The following is a 19,079-nucleotide window of genomic DNA, read 5'->3' on the forward strand; positions in this document are numbered from 1 at the left end:
GTATATTAAAAGAATAACCCTAGAAATTTTGAAATCCAAATCAATGATGTTTCTATCTTCTTTTAGTATAACCAACAATATATATATATATATATACACACACACACACACTCCCATATAAAAGAAATATCTAGCTATTAAAAGAAAAGTTTACCTATATGCACATTCACAAACAAAAACTGATAATATCTCAGTCATTTTTAAAATTTTAAATATATTTTATATTTTTATTTTTTTAATAACAATTTTTATTTTTCATTATTATGTCAAATTAGGGAGATATTTTCCTCAATCCAAAAAAGTGTAACTATTGAATGAAATTTAACTATGAGAAAAGAATAATGTTAAGGATGAAATGTAATAGTGACTATGCCTTAGGGAGAATTTTTGTGAACAATGTTAGAGTTAATTAATAATTTAAAAAATAAAGTGAGAAACAATAACATTAAAGGATGAAGTGCAAACGTGACCATACTGAGTATTACTTACTAGCACATTGAGCAGACTAAAACAAAACAACTATGTGTGAAAAGTTAAACTCCACAGTAACGGCAAAAAGTTCATTAATTTGACCACGAAAAATGTACCATAAACAAATGTTAGGGTGATGTGTAAATCTTTAGATCTGAAAGGGCGTCATTTTAATTAACCTAAAATTTCTTTTTCCTTTTACTCCCAATAAAGAAAAGAAAATCTCATGATCTTAATTACTACACAGTAGTGACATATAAATTCCCGGTTTTTCCTTTTTCCCTCCTCTTTCGCAAAACCCAGCAAGATTGACTCATAATTCCCTGTTTTCCACAAAGCTGAGCCATCCCACGTACATCCATGGAGACACGATCCCAGTTGAAAACCCATTACTGGGTTCGAGCTTCTCCGTCAGATTTTGGTGGCACACTTCCCCAACCCCGCAGGCAATGTTCCCTCTCTAATTTTCTTCAATGTTACATGGAATACTTGTAACACATGAATGGAAAAACTCAACTAGTCTTTGTTTGAAAATTTTTCAGTGGGCTTACAGCTGTGAACATTGGGAAATCAAAGATTGTGGTGTTCGGAGGCTTAGTCGACAGGAAATTCCTCAGCGACCTCTTTGTTTATGATATCGGTATAATTACAAATTATGCTGTTCATGTTTTAGTTCAATTTCTTGATTTCCAACTGTTTCTTTGCCCCTTTTATTCTTTAAGTCTTGTGCAACTGCATAGCTAAATTGAGGCTCTCGATGATGTATATGTCTGGAATTTCCAGGGCTGTATAATGTACGAATGTATGCTTTTTAGTTCAACAAAAACTGGACGTTTATGCGAAATTTAACAAGGGTAATGGGTAAACGTGAAAGTAGTTCAAACCTCGTGTGGCTCGGCGATTGCGTGCCTATTTTATTTAGTCAGGCTTTTAATGGGTTTACTAATTTATCAGTATACTTGTGGTTATACAAATTTTGATAGTTCATGTGGATGCAATGTCTGTGCCCCTTTGACGCTAAATAGTAGTTTTGTGCTCGAATTTACTTGTCCAACTAAGAGTAAGATAGGGCTTTGGCTCACAAACCAATCTGGATGCGGATGCTACTGTTTGAGCTGATTAAGGCATTCATGGTTGGTGTAATTGCTTATCATGTGTATTTCAAACACTTTACATGGGGCTTTACTAGCATAGTGATGTGATGAAAGAGAGGTTTTCAAGTGTTAATGTTGAAAGATGGTCATTGTGAATATGTCAGAGAACAAATTGTGGTTTCAACCAGAGTGTACAGGCACTGGTTCTGATGGGCAAGTGGGTCCCAGACCACGAGCATTTCATATTGCCGTTGCAATTGACTGCCATATGTTCATCTTTGGTGGGAGGTCTGGAGGTAAAAGGTCAGCACCTCAATGCCTTTTTGTTGCTTGTCTATACATCTGTCTGTTGGTAAACCATATGTGGATGTAGTCTCTTAATCCATTAAATTATTGGATTTGCAGGCTGGGCGATTTTTGGGTCCTAGACACTGGTAAGTATTTTCATTTTGTAAATTTGATTGATTTTTGAGACCTATCTCTTCTTGTAACTTGTGAATGTATTCGAAAGTAAAACACCATGATTCCATATCTCTCTATTTTTTGAGTGTTGTAGATATTTGGCAATGGTCAGAACTTACCAGCTTTGGTGACTTGCCTTCGCCGAGGGATTTTGCTGCTGCTTCAGCCATTGGCAATCGTAAAATTGTAATGTTAGTTTCAGCTAACTACTTAAGTCAAGTGATTATTGTGTTAAATTGAGCTGTGGGCCTTGAGCAGGCTTAAAAAATGTGCAGGTATGGCGGCTGGGATGGTAAAAAATGGTTGTCAGACGTCTACGTTTTAGACACAAGTAATGTCTCAATTTAGCATTCTTAGTCCATTTTATTTCTTAGCATGCAAGGAGTAAGTGATGTAGCAACATGTTTAGTTCATTTGAAGGCATAAAGTGGTTTTTTTGCAGTTTCACTTGAGTGGATGGAGTTATCAGTTTCTGGAGTTTTACCCCCTCCAAGATGTGGACATACAGCCACTATGGTAGAGAAACGGTTGCTTGTCTATGGTGGCAGAGGTAATGGAGAATTGAGGACAATAGACCTTAAAACGCACATCTGGTGCTTGGAATTAGTTAATTCTTTCACTTTCACTATTTTGCATCAATTGTGTCCTATTTTGGATGTCAAATAGATTAACAATATGAGAGGGGTAATTACACAGAACTCCCCTGTGGTATAGTGACCAATAATGGAATAGTAACAATAGTGGGTTATTTAGTTTTGTTGCCTTTGATAATGTCATTAATGTGAGAAATTTATTTTAAGTTGTAGGAAGTAAAAGTTAACTCTGAAGGTCAGAGTTTTGCATCAGTTGTATCCTATTTGGATGTCAAATAGATTAACAATACGAGAGGGTAATTACACAAAACCCCCCTGTGTATAGTGACCAATAATGGAATAGTAACAATAGTGGGTTATTTAGTTTTGTTGCCTTCGACAATGTCATTAATGTGAGAAATTTATTTCAAGTTGTAGGAAGTAAAAGTTAACTCTGAAGGTCAGAGTTTAATTTTAAGTTCAAATAGTTCATCTTTAACTTCTGATACTGGCGCTGCATGCGGGTTTGCCGCTGATTTCCTTTTATTTTACCAAGTAGACTGTTAGATCAATTTCATTCTGTCCAGGTTGAGATTGTGCTTAGATGTGTATGATGTACCCATGGTCAAATGGTTATGTATTGGCTGTAATCCAACATATAGATTAGCGAACTGCTCTTATTTTTTATGCCTAGATTTTTCGTCTTGTACAATTTTATGCATTATTTTCTCATAGTGAAACAAATTCTTATCATTATACGTTTGAAAAAAGTTCCTCTACAGTCTTCTGCTTTATTTATTGTTTGAGATCTTTCGTAACATGATAGTACTGCTTTTATTCTAGCTGGGCTTGTCGATATAGTTCCTTGTTTAGTCATGCATACCAGAGTGACATCTTTGTTCTGATAACTAAGGTGTCTTCTGAACCACTTATTGGTGGTTTGTAAATGACAGTAGTCATTTTTGTCTCTGGTAGGTGGTGGAGGACCAATCATGGGTGATCTATGGGCTTTAAAGGGTCTTATTGAAGACGGTACCTCCTGTTTTCCTACTTAATGGTTTTTTTTTTCTTTTGTAGCTTTACTTTGTTGCTTCTCTTGTGAGTTAATCCTTTTCTCAGTGCTTGTGCTTTTTTTTTTCTTTTTTTTCCTTGAAGGTGGGGGGAAGATTTCCTCCATATTCTGTGTTAAGGGGCATATTTTCTGTTTTTGGTTTTTGTTATGAAATCATTGTGAAGTTTACATTCATCATTTCTGTGCCAAGTTTCTTAAATGTGATGTTACTTTCAAAATAAACAAAAATCACATTTTGGTCCCCCCTGTCCCCTTACCTTCCCCTTTTGAGTAACCGTCTTTGATGTATGGGGTCTTACTACACCACAAGCAGAGGAAATAAAATAACTATGTGACTTATCGAAGAGTTGTTCATCTTCCAACTACTTTACAAAAGGATTAGAGAGTGAGCAATTTCACATATGTGACTTAAAGTTTGTTACAGTCCAGGTTGGAGTAGGCATTTAATGCTTACACTTCTTTTAGGGGAGGAATATAAAGCATTTGCTGCAATTTACTTGAAATAAAATGCCAAATTGAAATACCTTTGCCATTTGTATCTCTTGAGTTCTTTATTTTTTCCTTTCGACTTGAATTTACTATTCATAGTATTCACAGTGTATGTTTGTTTTTCTCACATCTTGTATTCCATGCCTGTTAAGGCTTAATGGTACATAATTCCTTTGATATTGCTCTATCACTATAAGCAGTTGCAAAGAAAAGCAATCAATTAATTTATTTGGAACAATCACCTGAGCTTCTGCACTTGTCCTGCTGACACCTGGTAAACTTTACTGGGGTTTCTAGGAATAAACAAGAAGGAAGTTATAACGAGTTAGGAAAGCTTAAAAAAAAGTAGACATGGAAATGGAAGTAAATGACACATTGTCTTTTCGTGAATAAAATTTTGTTTGTCTGATGCCTTGCTATATACCATCACATGTTTGATCCGTTGTGCTTGTCAATTTAAACTGATTAATGTGGAAAACAAAAAGAAGCAAGTCTTTTTGGATGTATTCAACAATCTTTTAGTTTATAATTTATGACGTAGGCAATTGTATGTACCATTTCAGTAGATTGTTAGTTGTATTTTTGTGGCAGCATATTAATTTCTAGGTGATATAACATGTCGCCTTAGGTGGTTATTATCCCTTGTTGTATATTCTTAATCTGTAAAACGAGTCAGTGGACATATTTGTCTTTTCTTGCTTGAATTGCTTTGAAGCTGGTTTTTGGGTGTGCATCAGTGCTTGAACGTGTGTCATTTGGGCCCTTTGTATTTGAAAGATCACATTAACAGTTGCTTCTATATTGACACTGTGTTCTAGTTTTCTTGGCATTATTTAATCATCTCTGTTAGGCTTCACAGGATATATTTTGAAATTGAAGGCTTACTAAGTTGTGTTGTGTCTTTTATTGTGGAAGGAAGAGAATGAAAGTCCAGGTTGGACTCAATTGAAGCTTCCTGGTCAAGCTCCTGCAGCCAGTTGCGGGCATACTGTCACATCTGGGGGGCCTAATGTAATTACCTCTGAATATTTGAAATTGTAGACGCTCTCTTAGCCCTGGTGAACTTGCTTTATAATTTCTTTTGATGTGTAATCTGGATATGAAACAGAAACTCTATGAAGTTTGAATGATCTGTCAAGTTGCATAAATTTTCTTAGACATACCACAGCTTTTGATGCCTTCACAATTACCAAGAGAGGTTACACTTGAATATTTTAATTTTGGAGGGGATTACTTATATGATTAGTTGAAGTTAAGATAATGTCCAACATGAGGGCCTTTTGATTGATTAATATTTTCATGTTGAACTGTTGAAATAGAATCTCTCCTGTACTGTGTCAATTACCAAGGTTGATCAAGTTTGAGTCCCTAATATCTTTCCGTTTCCACTAAGTAAATGCAGAGTTTTTTTTTTTTTTTTGGCCAAGTTGCTACAGCAGAATTTGCTTTACTCAGTTATTGGACATTTATATTTAATTTTTGCTTTATAAGACTATCAAATAGGCAAGCTTTTTGAAAATCAAACTCGTGCTTTTAGCTTGAAAATACAAAAGCAGTGGATGCTTTTCTTCCTTTTATATAATGTATAACTTTATAGGAGAATTGTAGAATGCTTGGTTTTTGATGTACTGCAAACATGTTCTGCTTTGGGTGTCTTAGTTAGCCAGCAAATCAAGCATTAGGCCCCAATTATTCATGCCATTTGGGGGTAAGTTATATCTGCCTCCTTAATGACCAGTTCTGGAGTTTTAGTTTCTCCAGTGTGGGAACAATAGGCATATGTTTATTTTTTTGCCTTCGAGTTGTAAATCTATGTGTAGTTTAATCTCTTGTCATCCCATAGACATTTATGTATTTATAGCCATATTACTTTAATATGAACAGTTTCTCCTTGTTTAGACATCTTGATTTGATTACTTGCTTGGATGTCAGATTAAGGTTGTATTTGTGGTACTTTGTTTTAAACCTAAAACATCCTCTTTGCAGCTTTTATTATTTGGAGGGCATGCAACTGGTGGCTGGTTGAGTCGCTATGACGTTTACCACAATGATTGTGTTGTTTTAGACAGGGGTTAGTTACATTTTATCAAATTTTTGGATCAGGGGAGGTTTCCATTTCCTTGCTCAACCAATTTTGAGCTTTGTTTTGTTGAATGCATCCTTGTCCTCTCTATCAATCTCTCTCTGTCTCTCATTGATGTTTGTCTTATGCTCTTCTGGCTGTCTGCTTTTAGTGTCTGTACAATGGAGACGCCTACCAACTAACAATGATCGACCAGCTGCTCGAGCGTATCATTCCATGACTTGTATTGGTTCACGATATTTACTATTTGGTGGGTTTGATGGAAAATCAACCTATGGTGATATTTGGTGGTTGGTTCCAGAAGGTACTGTGAATATTAACATCAGGAATATATCTCAGCTCAAATTGTTTAATAAACTACTCTGTTGTCTGTTTCCTGGTTCAATTGATTCAAGTCAATCACGATGAATAAGAGAAACTTTCAAAGAGGGATATTGATTTTTTTCAAGTCCAGTTTGTAAAATGGTTTTGGTCTGTCTTGACTATTTTGACTGGTCATTGACTTGGATGATCTGAAGATCATGTTAAGTTCTAACAGCACTTTTTCTTTTAACAGTCTTTTATGGTTCAGATTTTTCTAATGCCATCCACAAAAAATTGAAAGAGGTCTATTTGGCTGCTCTATGTTTTGATAGCTGCAATTTAATTCTTTTCTGGTGGTCAGATCACAGATGATCTGGATATTTTGTGTCTTCTGTGTTAGTGTTTCTGTAGGATAATATGGATTGCTAACAAAGAAGATTGATGCTCTTTAATCCATCAAACGATATGGCATTTCTTCAGGTCCTATTTCTTCCTGGTCCGTACTCTTTCATTCAGCGAACATAGATAGGCTGGAATTAGATAATTTTTGAGTAGGTGACGGGACTTGACACTGACGTGAGTGGATTCCTTAATCATAGAAATTTGGATATAATCTGAAAAGAAAGCATCAACAAGAATGAACTGTACATGCAATAGCATAGTTGAGTCTTGACGTGGTTTTGAAAAATGAGATGAAATTGTGGAAAGAGGAATAGACTAATATTTCAGCTTCATGAGATAAATGTTCTTGATTGCCTTTTGATTATTTTCCAGTTGTTTTTATATTTGGAATTCAACTTTCCTGTTTGTTTCTGCTTTCTTTGCTTTGCAGAGGATCCTATTGCAAAGCGTTTGACAATGTCCTTGCCTGCAGTTATTCCTGAAAATAAAAATGCTTCAATAGCAAATGATAGCTTCATCTCCCAAGACAAGGTAACTATCCAAAAGTGGTGGCGTACACCATCCTTGACTATGCTCTTTATTGGTCAATTCTTTTTGCCAAGTTTCAAGTTGTAGAATCGGTTTGAGAGTTTGTTGCTTTTCAAGGATTCAATTGGACAAATGATGGAAGATATGTTCTCTATTCTTGTTTGCATCAGTTGAGAATGCTTGATTGCCTCCAGTGCCTCATTCATCCAAAGAAGATGCCAGTATAACTCTTCTTACCATCAAGTGTAGGTTGGGGAATTGGATTGGAAAAATAGATAAAAATTAAAAAAAGCCACTGGATAGTAACAACCACGCATACATGTAAAGCCTACTTGATAAGCTCTTCTTGCATTTGGTTGGTGAGGACCATTTACATGTGATGTGTTTAAGATGTTATTTACATTAGTTGGAGTCATTTGAACTTGCTCCTATTTGAAAATGGCAAAAACTTGGGTAGACCTGGTCTTGTAGACCACGTGGCCCAAATTTTGCCACAACATCAGACCAGGTCTGCCCAAGTGTTTGCCTTTGAAAATTATGCATACTTTGCATGAAGTGGTAGAAATGCAGAGAAGGCCTTCGAGGTTCGCTGCTAAATTTGCATTACTATCTTACAAGATGCTATTGCTTTTTCAAAGGAATGCGATTTCACCAACTTCCAAGCTGGAAGTTTCGTGTATCAAGCTTAAATATTAACTGTCTTGTTATTTTGGGTTTCATACAGGAAGGCCAAACTGAAGGATCTATATTCTCAGAATTGCATAGAAAGTTAGAAGTTTCTGTTTCGCTTAATCATCATAAGCTAATCATGGATGAGCTGGAGGACAGAGAATTTGCCGAACTGGCTTCACAAGTTAATGGAGAAAAGTTTCCCAGCAATGTACAGGTTAAAGATATTTTGATTGTATGATTTGCATCATAGTTGGTTACATCTTCGAAAACATGTGTTGGCTATGCACGACTTAAACTTTGTTGGTTTGGCTGTGCAGGCACTTCGTCACCATTGGAAAATGTCCTCACCAGAGTCTATACAACTGAAAGAGCTTAGTCCCTTACTTCGTGACTACCAACGCCTAATTATCCGTCATCATCTGTAAGAATAAGCAATTGCATATTGTTACTCGTTGGTCTAACATCAATTGCAAGTCTTTAGAATGATTTGTTTCTACTTATTTTTTGCATGCTTTGCAAAGTAAATTCCTGAAAGTATTTTTCTCTTCAAAGTTCGCTGTACAACAGTACAATAACTAGTCAGAAAGGTAAAAAATGTTTAGAGAATAGGATTAAGATTTGGTTACTTTGTCTATTTTTCCCTGCTTTTGCGAGAGAGAATGCCTGCTTGGTCTACTTTGGTTGGCCTAATGAGAAATATGACTATGTCAAGAAGAGAGACCTGCTTTGCTACAGTGGGGCTAATTCATTCAATAAGAGTGATTTTTTCGTCTTTTTCATATTTTAGCTTTATGACTAGGAATAAATGCTTCAATTTACTTAAATTTAACATATTGATCTAATTGAAGTAGAACCTAGTCAATTACTTCTCCTTCTGTATTAATTCTACATGAATCAGAAGCCAGCCACTAACATATCTCTTTTGGGTACCATGCTATCTTTTGTATCCTTTTATAACTTACCAATTGGGAATTGTGAAGAACCTAAACAGACCCAAGTACAATAATAATTGGCATAATTGATCTGTCTTGCGGTAAGGGTTTACTTCATTATTCTCCTTGAAAAGCTTTCTTTTCCCTCCCCCTGATAGTGCACACCATGTAAGCTGTCCTTTTTACATGACAAAAATGCTCTTTTTTTAAATTTACTCATTAGGTTCAGGTAATAGTTGCTTTAATGATTGTGGATTTATCGAAGAGACAACTGCAGGACTTCTAAAGGAAAAGAGAGAACAATTCAGCAACTAATGATTAAATTTCTAACTACCATGTTGTCTTCATATGAGAGTTACCCTTGCTGGGTAACCATTTTTTTTATTCTTTTTTTTTTGGTGGAAAAAAAATTCTTACTTTTAAGCAATAAATAGAAAAGACGAGAAAAAATAACTTGAAGTGAAGTTGGGATGGTGATTGTTTCTGCTTGTCGATAGTAGACCCTTCATCAGGGCTGACCTTGTCATCAATTATAAACTAATGCCCCAAATCTTCTATGGACTTTTTCAACATTGTGGATTAAAAATCTGTTCTGTGAAGCTGATATAAATGCTCTGGTTCTTCACATGAATGACTGGTCTTTCTACCTTTTCTCTTTGACAGAAACAAAGTTGATTTGAAGTCACAGCCTGTGGAATCTGGCTTTCCTGAAAGAGAGACTTTCCGGTACTATCATATTAGAAATGCTATGCAGGTATTAGTTTCTTAAAGCTTTCTCCTGCTAGTCAAATTTGTCGTATGCAGCATTTGAGTCCTGATGGCTTCCATTCATTGCTGCATTTGAGGGGGGTCTGTCTTCAGCTGCCTTCCACAGAAAATCCTTCATAGGACCAGTGTTTTGTAAAGTTTTCTATGGCAAATGACTACAGTATGTATTCGTTTATAATTCCTAAGGAGGCAGAAAGCATGGGTTTAATGCACCATATTAAAAACTGAACTTCATTCCTTGTTGAAAACCAAAAAGAAAACTATGCAGATTAAGAAGAAAATTCAAGAAAGAGAAGCACCCTTAAAAGCTACACCCAGTTTTGTCCTTTGCAAAGTCTTGTGTAGTGTATGCATAGGCTCAGATAGTGTGTCTGCCTTTTGTTTAAGTATTTGAAATAGATGAAGGAGAGGACGGTGGCAAAGCCTCACAGCCGCTTAAGAAAATTGGAATATCAGGTAGGGGCACCGTGGCAAAGGTAACATAATTATTTTACTTCTGGTAAATTTCGCGGCACAATCGAACTGAAGAAATTTGATTGACATATTGTTGTCTGGCTGAAATTGATTTTTGTAATCATAGCATATTAGCACAAACCTTTTGATCCTCTCCGAATTGCAAGAAAATTGGTGAAGACCGTCCTAGTTTCAGAATTGTGGTATCTTATATTATAAGAAGTATAAAGAGTATAGTACTCCATACAGCTTCGTCTGGTTGAAGAATTACTTTGACACGGATTTGGTTTGCATGATTTATTATCTATCTATTGGAGTCTGTTTAGAAAATTTTCAAACGGAACTGGGCCCGGATCTTTTTATGGCCTTAAGGATGTTATTATCAGAAAATTGTGAATTGGAGAAATGGGTCTAAATGCCTGAAGTGATCACTTATCAACATGGAGAATATAGCTGTGAATATTATCAAGGGCCTTCGATTGAATGTGTCCTTTCTGTCTCTTTTTTCTGCTGATAGATGCTGTATTTTACTTAATCACACGCATTAAGAAGTTCACATACATGGAGTCCACAACTTACACAAGCTCACACTTTCTCAAGTTGGTGCATTCCCAGGCAATGAGCTTCTTTCTCTGCTCAGTCTCATTAATATTTTCTTTTTGAATTCTTTGCAGCTGCGCATTGATGATATCCCAAGTTTACTGGCAGAGTACAAGGAGCTGTTATCATATGTAAAAGAAAACTGAAAGCTTAAACAGAATTCTGTGAAGCATTGTGAATTGGATCTTTCATTTTCTAATTGCCTTGTTAAGGTATTAGATAGCTGTTCATTCCCAAGTGCCTCACGATGTCTGTTTTCTTCAGCTTAAACAGGCAACTACATATTATACCTATTTGTGAACTGGCGGAGCAGACTACGAGTTAATGGATCTTCTCTTTGTGCAACATTTCATTTGTTTTAGACTAGCGAGGATAGAAAAGTCAATGCAAAAGTAACGTTAAAAAAAAAAAAAAAAAAAAACTTGTTCTGCGAGTCTCTTTTATTTTGGATAAGGTTCTGTGACTCTGTTGAATTTCATTTTCTGGGTGGAATTCAGGATTGCAAATGCCAACTATGTATCTTGATTTGTTGGAAGTTTGTATTAGAAGCTTCAGACTGGCTTTATTTCCTTCTCCTTCACGGTGATGTGGTTCGGGCGTTGCATAGTTCACAACACTCCACTCACTTTTGGCTACAACAACCTTGAAGAAAATCAGCTTCCTCAATGTAGTTGTTGAGGCCAGATTTGCTTATGCAAAACTGGATTCGTGACTAGAATTCTTTACAGCACACAGCCTACACAAACACATACACTGGCAGCACTCAAGCGTTTCAGTACTTGTTATTATGCACCCATTAATGCAGTGTTCTTCTAGTAATTAATAGTTAGCAAGATGCTTCCTCATAAAACAAGAAAAGGAAAAAAGGGAACACAAGTTGGCGCCAATACATAATACTTTACAGAAACTCTTTATGGCAGAATTTGACCAGTATTAGCGGGCAGTGCTGACAAATTTGCTGAGCTCCTCAAGCTTTCTCATTCTCAGTTTCTCGCTTTCGTTCACCAGCTGCAACGTCATGAGGCGGGGAGGAAACAGCAGAAAGGAATTAGGATTAGATCAACAAGGACTTGTAAAACTGGAAAAGGGTGGATGAATATACAGTGCCTCCAAATGGAGACTGGCTCGAATTCGAAATTAATATTCACCTCCATTAACGTGGTCGTTAGTTGGGTTTTTTCGTTGCTTTTCTCTTGGAAAATATCCAAAACTTCCTTGTATTCTTTCTCCTGTTGAGCGTTTCACACCACTCGTTATATGATGCACCAAAACAATATGATGGATTATAATATATACATGGCTGATGCTCAATTTACCTTCTTTTGGCAGGCCTGTCCTAGTGATTTCAGTTCTCGATTGACCAAGTCGATTCTTTTGCGGGCAGCTGCCACTTCCTTCTTCATGGGATCCGTCAAAACCTCAAGCTCCTGCTAGTTAACAATTACCAAGAAATAGATGATTTCGTGCTAGATATTTTAAATCCAATCATGAATCACAAAAGTAGGTCGAGTTTCTTATGAGTTCTCCACATGAATTTTTTGTTACCTCCCATATCTGTGCCAAACGCCTAGTTTCTTCCTCAGCACGGTTGAGCTGAGACTCCACCCTCTCTTTCATCTCCATCTTCTTCCTCTCGATCTCTTCTTCTCTAGCTTGAAATGATGCAATTGCCATCTTCGCTATCTCCTCATCATCATGATCGTCCATCGATGACCTCCCGCTGCTTCCTATACTTGCAATGTTCTTCATTCTCCGAGTACTGTAGCACCAGTTCGGTTTCTTTCCAGGCAAACTGGACACGCCCGCAAGAATTAAGACATGGGAATCATCAGTTGGTTTCTACAGCCATGGGTTTCTTTCCTTTTGTAGAGCGTCCTCTTTATCTACTTTTGCTTTCGCTTTAAAACTTTCTATCTGTCTATCTCTGATCTCTTGCTTACACTTGAAACTATTTGGGTAAAAGCAAGCTCTTTTGTGAGTGTGTTATTCTCATCATCTTTAAAAACATTTGTAACTGTTTTGAGGAGGACCAACATGGACGCTTAATATGCTGCCGGAGAATTATGTACAGATTTTGGAAAACCACGAGAAATACATGATTTTGTGTCCTGCTTTATACTACATATTTGTTGCATAAATGAGCTTAACTATTGGCCATACCTGCAAATATATTAGTAATATCCCAAAGTTTGCTTGAAGCATGGGAAAGTTCGTTGAAGGCCAACCAGCTTGTGATTTTATCGGAATCAGTGTGACCATATATCAGGTAAAGAGGCTTTGTAGCTTGGCTCAAAAGCTAAGGCAGGTTAAAAAACGAAAGAATAGGAATCCAACTTTTTATTGCGACGAACGAGTTTAACTTTGGTGCAGGAGTGGTAATACCACTTGGGATCCTCGGTGACATGTTTTCTATGCCAACCCAATGCCACCAATAGTGTTGCGCCAAGTGTCATGTTATTATTTACACTTGTGTTAAATCAAGCCAAGTTGAATTATTAGAAAATTAAAGTGTAAATAATAACATGACACTTGGCGCAACACTATTGGTGGCATTAAGTTGGCATAGAAAACATGTCACCGAGGATCCCAAGTGGTGGTAATACAGGGTTACTCGCACCAACTTTGTCGGTACTATTAATGTGTTCTTCCATCCTTCACAAGGCAAAATCTTTGGTGCCCCGTAAGGCATGGTTCAAAGAATCAGCCGAGTGATCATCGAAATGAAGCTTTTCATTTTGATATCGGGACAAGATGACTTCGAAATGCATGAATCGCCGAGAACTCAGTCAAGAAGTCACCGACAAGGATAAAGACGGTCGAATCGTTTCGAGTCATTTCGAATCAAGTCAAATCCAATCAAAAAAGTATATTTTACAGATTTTCTTTTGCTAATTTTTCTTATTTTTTTTAGCATATTTTTTTATATTATTCACAATTTTTAGAATATTAAATGCTTCAAAATTTACTTTTCGCTGAAATCGTGACCGATATGTCGAGATCGATGTGAAATGGTTGGGGCCGTGACCATGATTTTGAACCATGCTACGAGGGTACCTTGCTTTTCCAGTTTTTCGCATGCGCTGACTAGTAACAAAAGTTAAGAAATGAGTGTCAAAAAATGTTAAATTGGTACTCACTAAAGGATATAGTGCTTATGTGACAATTAGTGATTTAATTTCTGCATTGTCGAATTCATGTGTACTAGGACTCTTTTTGTTATACTGCTACAAGTTTGGTAGATTGGGGCGTTGGAACAATTTAGATGTAGCACTATATGGGCGCACAATCAACTTGTGTTCTAACTTGAGCAAAGCATGTACAAATGCAAGCTCACCTTGTGTGAATTGCTATTTTTTGAAAAAAGAAATTATATTTTTTGTGAATATATTTTTTAATTAATTTTTTTATTTTACATTCATTAAATTATTATAATATATTTTCTACAAAAATTTTAGAAAATAACAATTCAAGCGGGGTCCACTGCACACAAGGAAGGCGTGCAATTTTAGTTAACCTGAACCATACAAATTTGGAATTCGGATTGGTGATCCAATCGGGATAGCGAGTCAGCGATTCTCCTCTAACCGTTTAAAGAGGCGCAAATTGTTTGTGCACCTCTTCAATGGATCAACAACAATAGACTTTTGGTCCAGTGGCCCAGTATCGTACCCCTTTCAGTATTTTGTGTACATTTCAAGATTATACATGTACATTAAAATTTTATATTCAGGCCTACAAGCAATATAATTCTTTTTTTTTTTTTTGTATTTATTTGTAAAATTATATGAATGTACGCTAAATTAAATTAAAAAAAATATATAACAACAACCACGACAATGACACCTGAATCTTAATCGTACTTGCCCAAGGATGTTTGGTTAATTAACAACTTGCCTTCAGCAGAGAAAACCTATTGACATGAGTAAATTAACTTTGTGTTTTTTTTTTAATCTTTTGCAGCAATAATCCCTGGTATATTGATTATCCAATACATACAAAGACATTTATTTTATCGTCATCTTAGTCCAAAATTAAACAACAAATTCAGTGCAATGAATCATGAGACTAAGATTTTTGGAAAGCTTATAGAAAATTATTTTAGAAGGAAAATATTCGATGCTGTGAGTCATGACACTAAGATTTAGCAATGGTCAATGGGTTAAACGGTTTGACAAAACAACAAATAGGAGCAACTCAAGGGCAGCAGGAAGCGTCTTCCTTGTAATAGAATAGGATTTTCCTTTCTCCCGTAACTCCTCCTTGTAATAGAATAGGATTTCAAAGAAAATAAAATTGACACTAAGATTTTTGGAAAGATTATAGAAAATTATTTTAGAAGTAAAATTATTCTTTTATCAGCGACTAAACTTTCGCTGATTGTTTTAGTAAGTAAAATTCTTCCATAACCGACTAAAATTTACTGACCGTCAGCGAAGGCTACAGGGAATAGAGATAAGACATGTCAGCTAGTGCTGCACAAACGAATTTCCTGTGATGATGTTTGACAGGATAGAAATGCTAAAAAAACCCCCCCTTAGTTTCTTTTTCCAAGTCTAACACAATAATGATATCCACTATTACAACTTGTAGTTTGCCCAAATTTTAACCTTCTCTAACCCAAGGGAAAAAAAAATTACAACCAAAAAAGGAAAAAATATTGAGTGTGTATCCAAACAAACACTCATTATTTGCAAATATCTATCTTTCTCCTACTCAAAAAGAAAAAATGTGAGATGTATCCTTCTAAATCTAAATATAAAAAGGGAAATTGTTCAAAATGTCACTCATATTCTATTAAATGAATTTTTTCGTTTTAGAAATTGTTAAGTTTACCTCCCTTCTAAATTTAAGTTAGCGAATTTTAGTTCCAACGCAAGTTTTCAACCATGTTTTAACCTGAAAGCACCAGGTGACAACATGCAGTCACATATATCATGCGACTCAAATTTTGCGTTGATTAGATGGTGTGACAAAATTTGAGTCACATGCTTCCCATAAACCGGATCTATCCTAGTATTTTTAGTGGAGTAATGGTACAAAGGTTTAAAAAAAATGGCAAAAACTTGGGTAGATTTGATCTTGTTGACCATGTGATCCAATTTTGCCACATTTTGTATACAGGGTTTATCTAAGTATTTTCAACAAGGCAATGGCACGGAGGTTTCAAAAAACGGCAAAAACTTAGGTAGACTTGGTCTTCTAGACTATGTATACCAATTTTGCAACATTTTAATTCTTGAATTGGTGACATAGTATAATAAAATTTGGGTCACATGATCTGCACCAGATTGAATTTATCCAAGTATTTTTAGTGGGATAATAACGGGTTAATTCCACTTTGTCCCCCCAAACTTTGGACGATTATCCACTTAAGTCCCTAAACTTCAAAATGGGACACTTAAGTCCCTAAACTTATAAATACCTCCCACTTAAGTCCCTGAACTTATAAAATGAGACACTTAAATCCCTAAACCCTTATAAAATGGGACACTTCGACTACCAATGGCATTCAGGATTTGTTAACAATTTTCCTTAAGTGGGAGGTATTTATAAGTTTAGGAACTTAAGTGTCCCATTTTGAAGTTTAGGGACTTAAGTGGATAATCGTCCAAAGTTTGGGGGGACAAAGTGGAATTAACCCGGATAATAACACAAAGGTTTCAAAAAATACGTACCACTGTGTTTGACCATCTAGTCATATGTTTCTCCTAGGAGATAAGAAAAAATGTAAAATAAATAAACACCTATTTTCCTGTGGCCCATGAGTGACGCCTGATCGAGTTTTGAAACCGGCATCTACCTTTCCGATAATACCCTTAGCACATTCACATATTCACCCATTTAGCCTTCTCCCAATTTACTTGTTGCACATAAGACAAACCCTATTACATTTCACAAATCCAAATAATTTTTCCTTAATTTTCTCTTTGGAGAGAGAAATTAAAATTCTCAAACAACGAATCTGCAGCTCCATCGATCAGAATATTGCTTCAATTTCAAGGTAAGGTAATCCAATTGTTTTTTTGGGGGCAAATTTCGGAGTTTTGATATTAAACCCTAATTTCTTAATTAGGTCTCGTTTGATTATCTTGTTTAAGCATTTAATTTCTTCTTCGTTAGTCTATAATGGGTGAACCATATGGGATTTTCTGGTGTTTTTCCTGTATTAAGCTCCTGCTTCTCTAGGATGAGTTCCCCTTTTAACCTTGAGCATAAGTTGATAAAAATTTTAAATTGATCATTTTTTAAAATCTAAGACAAAGGGTTTTGATGGATTCTTGGAGTAAAGTTATGTGCATATGTGGAAATGGTATTCCTTTTTTATTTTGGATTTTGATTGTTGTAGGGGTTGGGGATTTGATTGTGGTTTATGTGCTGAATTTGGTAATTTTTGGCATCTACTTGAAATCTCGGTTTAATCCTTCAATATTTGGAATTGTTTACTTGAAACCCTGATCCTTGTTAGATGGAGGAAATGTTTAGAAGATAAAGATTTTAACTTCTATAGTTGGGTTTAGAAATGAAGAATGTATGGTAAGTTAGTTATTTAAGACCTTTCCCTGTTTTCGGCAGACGAAGAATCAATAGCTTTCTAGTAACTTGTCCTTTTCGCATAGTTTCAAGAAATTATGCATCAGAAGCCATTCTCTAGTCTTTTAGTCAAAGTCTTGTCATCCAAATTGTAGCTGTGGTTTGTCAAGCGATAAGGGAAAACATGTTATTAGTTACAATGTCAGATTTCTTAGTATAATAGCTTAGGGGTGATAATGATAAACAATGTCTCTGTTACTTATGTTTGACCATTATTTGACTCGCAGGGTTGTGCAACTTGTGGGCATATGAGATCTTACAGGCCATCTACTTTGAATGCTCATTATAAGATGCGTTTTGAGGCTATGCGAACGAAAGAAAAGAGTAAACCTGAGAGAAGAGTACATGGCGTAGCCATCCACGATGATGCTGGACGGAAGGACTTCTGTGATATCTCTTTGAGGATGCTGAAGAGAGCATCCCCCTATAGCTCAACTGTTTTGGATGCATATACTGGAACACAGAATGTTAATGCTGTAGGTAGGGAAGGTAAGAGACAAAGAGTGGATCAAGCCACTTTCAGGAGAAAGGTAGATGCTTTTGCTTACCCGGGAGTTAGTCCCATTGAGAAATGCACACACAATACCTTTTACAAAGGAGTAAGTGGATATTATGACTTGAACAGAGCTAAAGTCAATACTGCTGTTACTGGCTCTAATATTGCTGCGAGTTCAGAAGATAATGATTTTGATTGTGATGCTTCTTCTGTCGGGAGTTGTAGTGCTAGCAGTATGAGGGCAGATAAGTTTTCTAATTTTGCTGTAGCAGTTCCTTTCCTAGGTACAGATATGCTTTCCACTGATGCTGAATCTTATTGCCGTTCCTTTGATGAAGTGGAGAATCTCTCTCATTGTTCCGAAGAAAGTGTAGAAGTAAGTATTCATAAGTTAGAGTTGCATGCTTATCGCTGCACTCTGGAGGCATTATATGCTTCTGGCCCATTAAGTTGGGATAAAGAACTATTATTGACTAATCTCCGCATTATGCTCCATATTTCCAATGATGAACATTTGACAGAGCTGAAGAACCTTATTCCGTCTGGTAGTACTCAATAGCCTCTCCAGATATTATTCTTTCTATCGACAGAGGATCTTATATTGTCCCTTTTCTTTACTCAACTGTATGTCAAGCAAGATAACTTAATGTACTTGGTTTATCCTTCTTGGATAATCAAATTTGGTCCATCTATAGAGTTCCTGACAATGTAATTAGGTGTCAACAATTTTCAAAGAAGTGAATGTATTTAGATTGGTTCTTGTTTACTCCTTTTTTGTTTTTAGCAGGTTATGCTTGATATACTTATTGTAATTGAGATGCATATCAGGTGATGGAACAATTTTTTTAAGCTTTAAGCTTAAAGCAGTAGAAGACCTGGTGCAGGTTATTGAAATCATAGTGTCTGATCTAGTGTTACTACTGCAGATTAAACATATGATCCATGATTATTCTTGCAGATAAGATAGAATACTTTTTTAGCATTTCCATTTTTCCTTAAAGATGAATTGAATCATGCAGCTTCCAAGAACTATGTCTGTAATTCAAGTATGTTCATTTTTCTTTGAAACTAGGTTTTAGCACCTTATTTTT

At 35.9% G+C, this 19,079-nt stretch overlaps 3 protein-coding genes across 5 annotated transcripts; 2 read left to right on the forward strand and 1 right to left on the reverse strand.

Moving 5' to 3' along the window:
• Window positions 1-769: 769 nt before the first annotated feature.
• On the forward strand, window positions 770-11,246 carry LOC113762613 (protein GLUTELIN PRECURSOR ACCUMULATION 3). 2 transcript variants are annotated; one of them, XM_027306145.1, is made up of 16 exons: window positions 770-917; window positions 1,014-1,111; window positions 1,730-1,868; window positions 1,971-1,999; window positions 2,122-2,218; window positions 2,303-2,358; window positions 2,470-2,577; window positions 3,575-3,631; window positions 5,080-5,171; window positions 6,147-6,231; window positions 6,395-6,547; window positions 7,379-7,479; window positions 8,201-8,362; window positions 8,466-8,569; window positions 9,744-9,834; window positions 10,976-11,246. In XM_027306145.1, the coding sequence occupies exons 1-16, from the start codon at window positions 832-834 to the stop codon at window positions 11,045-11,047; spliced, it is 1,530 nt and encodes a 509-aa protein (XP_027161946.1). In that variant the 5' UTR covers window positions 770-831; the 3' UTR covers window positions 11,048-11,246. The 2 variants fall into 2 exon arrangements, with proteins under 2 accessions (XP_027161946.1, XP_027161947.1); XM_027306146.1 differs by having other exon boundaries at window positions 8,201-8,356.
• A 409-nt stretch (window positions 11,247-11,655) lies between these two features.
• LOC113762614 lies at window positions 11,656-13,099 on the reverse strand. Its single transcript, XM_027306147.1, has 4 exons — window positions 12,447-13,099; window positions 12,218-12,328; window positions 12,050-12,130; window positions 11,656-11,909 (listed from the first exon to the last, which is right to left on the reverse strand). The coding sequence occupies exons 1-4, from the start codon at window positions 12,648-12,650 to the stop codon at window positions 11,835-11,837; spliced, it is 471 nt and encodes a 156-aa protein (XP_027161948.1). The 5' UTR covers window positions 12,651-13,099; the 3' UTR covers window positions 11,656-11,834.
• A 3,664-nt stretch (window positions 13,100-16,763) lies between these two features.
• LOC113763056 lies at window positions 16,764-18,877 on the forward strand. 2 transcript variants are annotated; one of them, XM_027306744.1, is made up of 2 exons: window positions 16,764-16,907; window positions 17,720-18,877. In XM_027306744.1, exon 2 carries the CDS (start codon window positions 17,741-17,743, stop codon window positions 18,545-18,547), a length of 807 nt encoding a protein of 268 aa, XP_027162545.1. In that variant the 5' UTR covers window positions 16,764-16,907; window positions 17,720-17,740; the 3' UTR covers window positions 18,548-18,877. The 2 variants fall into 2 exon arrangements, with proteins under 2 accessions (XP_027162545.1, XP_027162544.1); XM_027306743.1 differs by having other exon boundaries at window positions 16,764-16,902.
• Window positions 18,878-19,079: the final 202 nt, after the last annotated feature.

The sequence above is a fragment of the Coffea eugenioides genome, chromosome 2 (assembly GCF_003713205.1).
Source record: "Coffea eugenioides isolate CCC68of chromosome 2, Ceug_1.0, whole genome shotgun sequence".
NCBI classification, from domain to species: Eukaryota; Viridiplantae; Streptophyta; class Magnoliopsida; order Gentianales; family Rubiaceae; genus Coffea; species Coffea eugenioides.

Bases quoted from the DNA above. Each gene is read 5' to 3' on its own strand.
- LOC113762614 (XM_027306147.1), bottom strand. From the start codon at position 12,650: ATGAAGAACATTGCAAGTATAGGAAGCAGCGGGAGGTCATCGATGGAC. The intron at 12,329-12,446 runs GTAACAAAAAAT...GTTAACTAGCAG, and splicing joins GTTTGGCACAGATATGGGAG to GAGCTTGAGGTTTTGACGGA. The intron at 12,131-12,217 runs GTAAATTGAGCA...AACGCTCAACAG, and splicing joins GACAGGCCTGCCAAAAGAAG to GAGAAAGAATACAAGGAAGT.
- LOC113762613 (XM_027306145.1), top strand. From the start codon at position 832: ATGGAGACACGATCCCAGTTGAAAACCCATTACTGGGTTCGAGCTTCT. The intron at 7,480-8,200 runs GTAACTATCCAA...GGTTTCATACAG, and splicing joins GCTTCATCTCCCAAGACAAG to GAAGGCCAAACTGAAGGATC. The intron at 9,835-10,975 runs GTATTAGTTTCT...AATTCTTTGCAG, and splicing joins ATATTAGAAATGCTATGCAG to CTGCGCATTGATGATATCCC.
- LOC113763056 (XM_027306744.1), top strand. From the start codon at position 17,741: ATGAGATCTTACAGGCCATCTACTTTGAATGCTCATTATAAGATGCGT.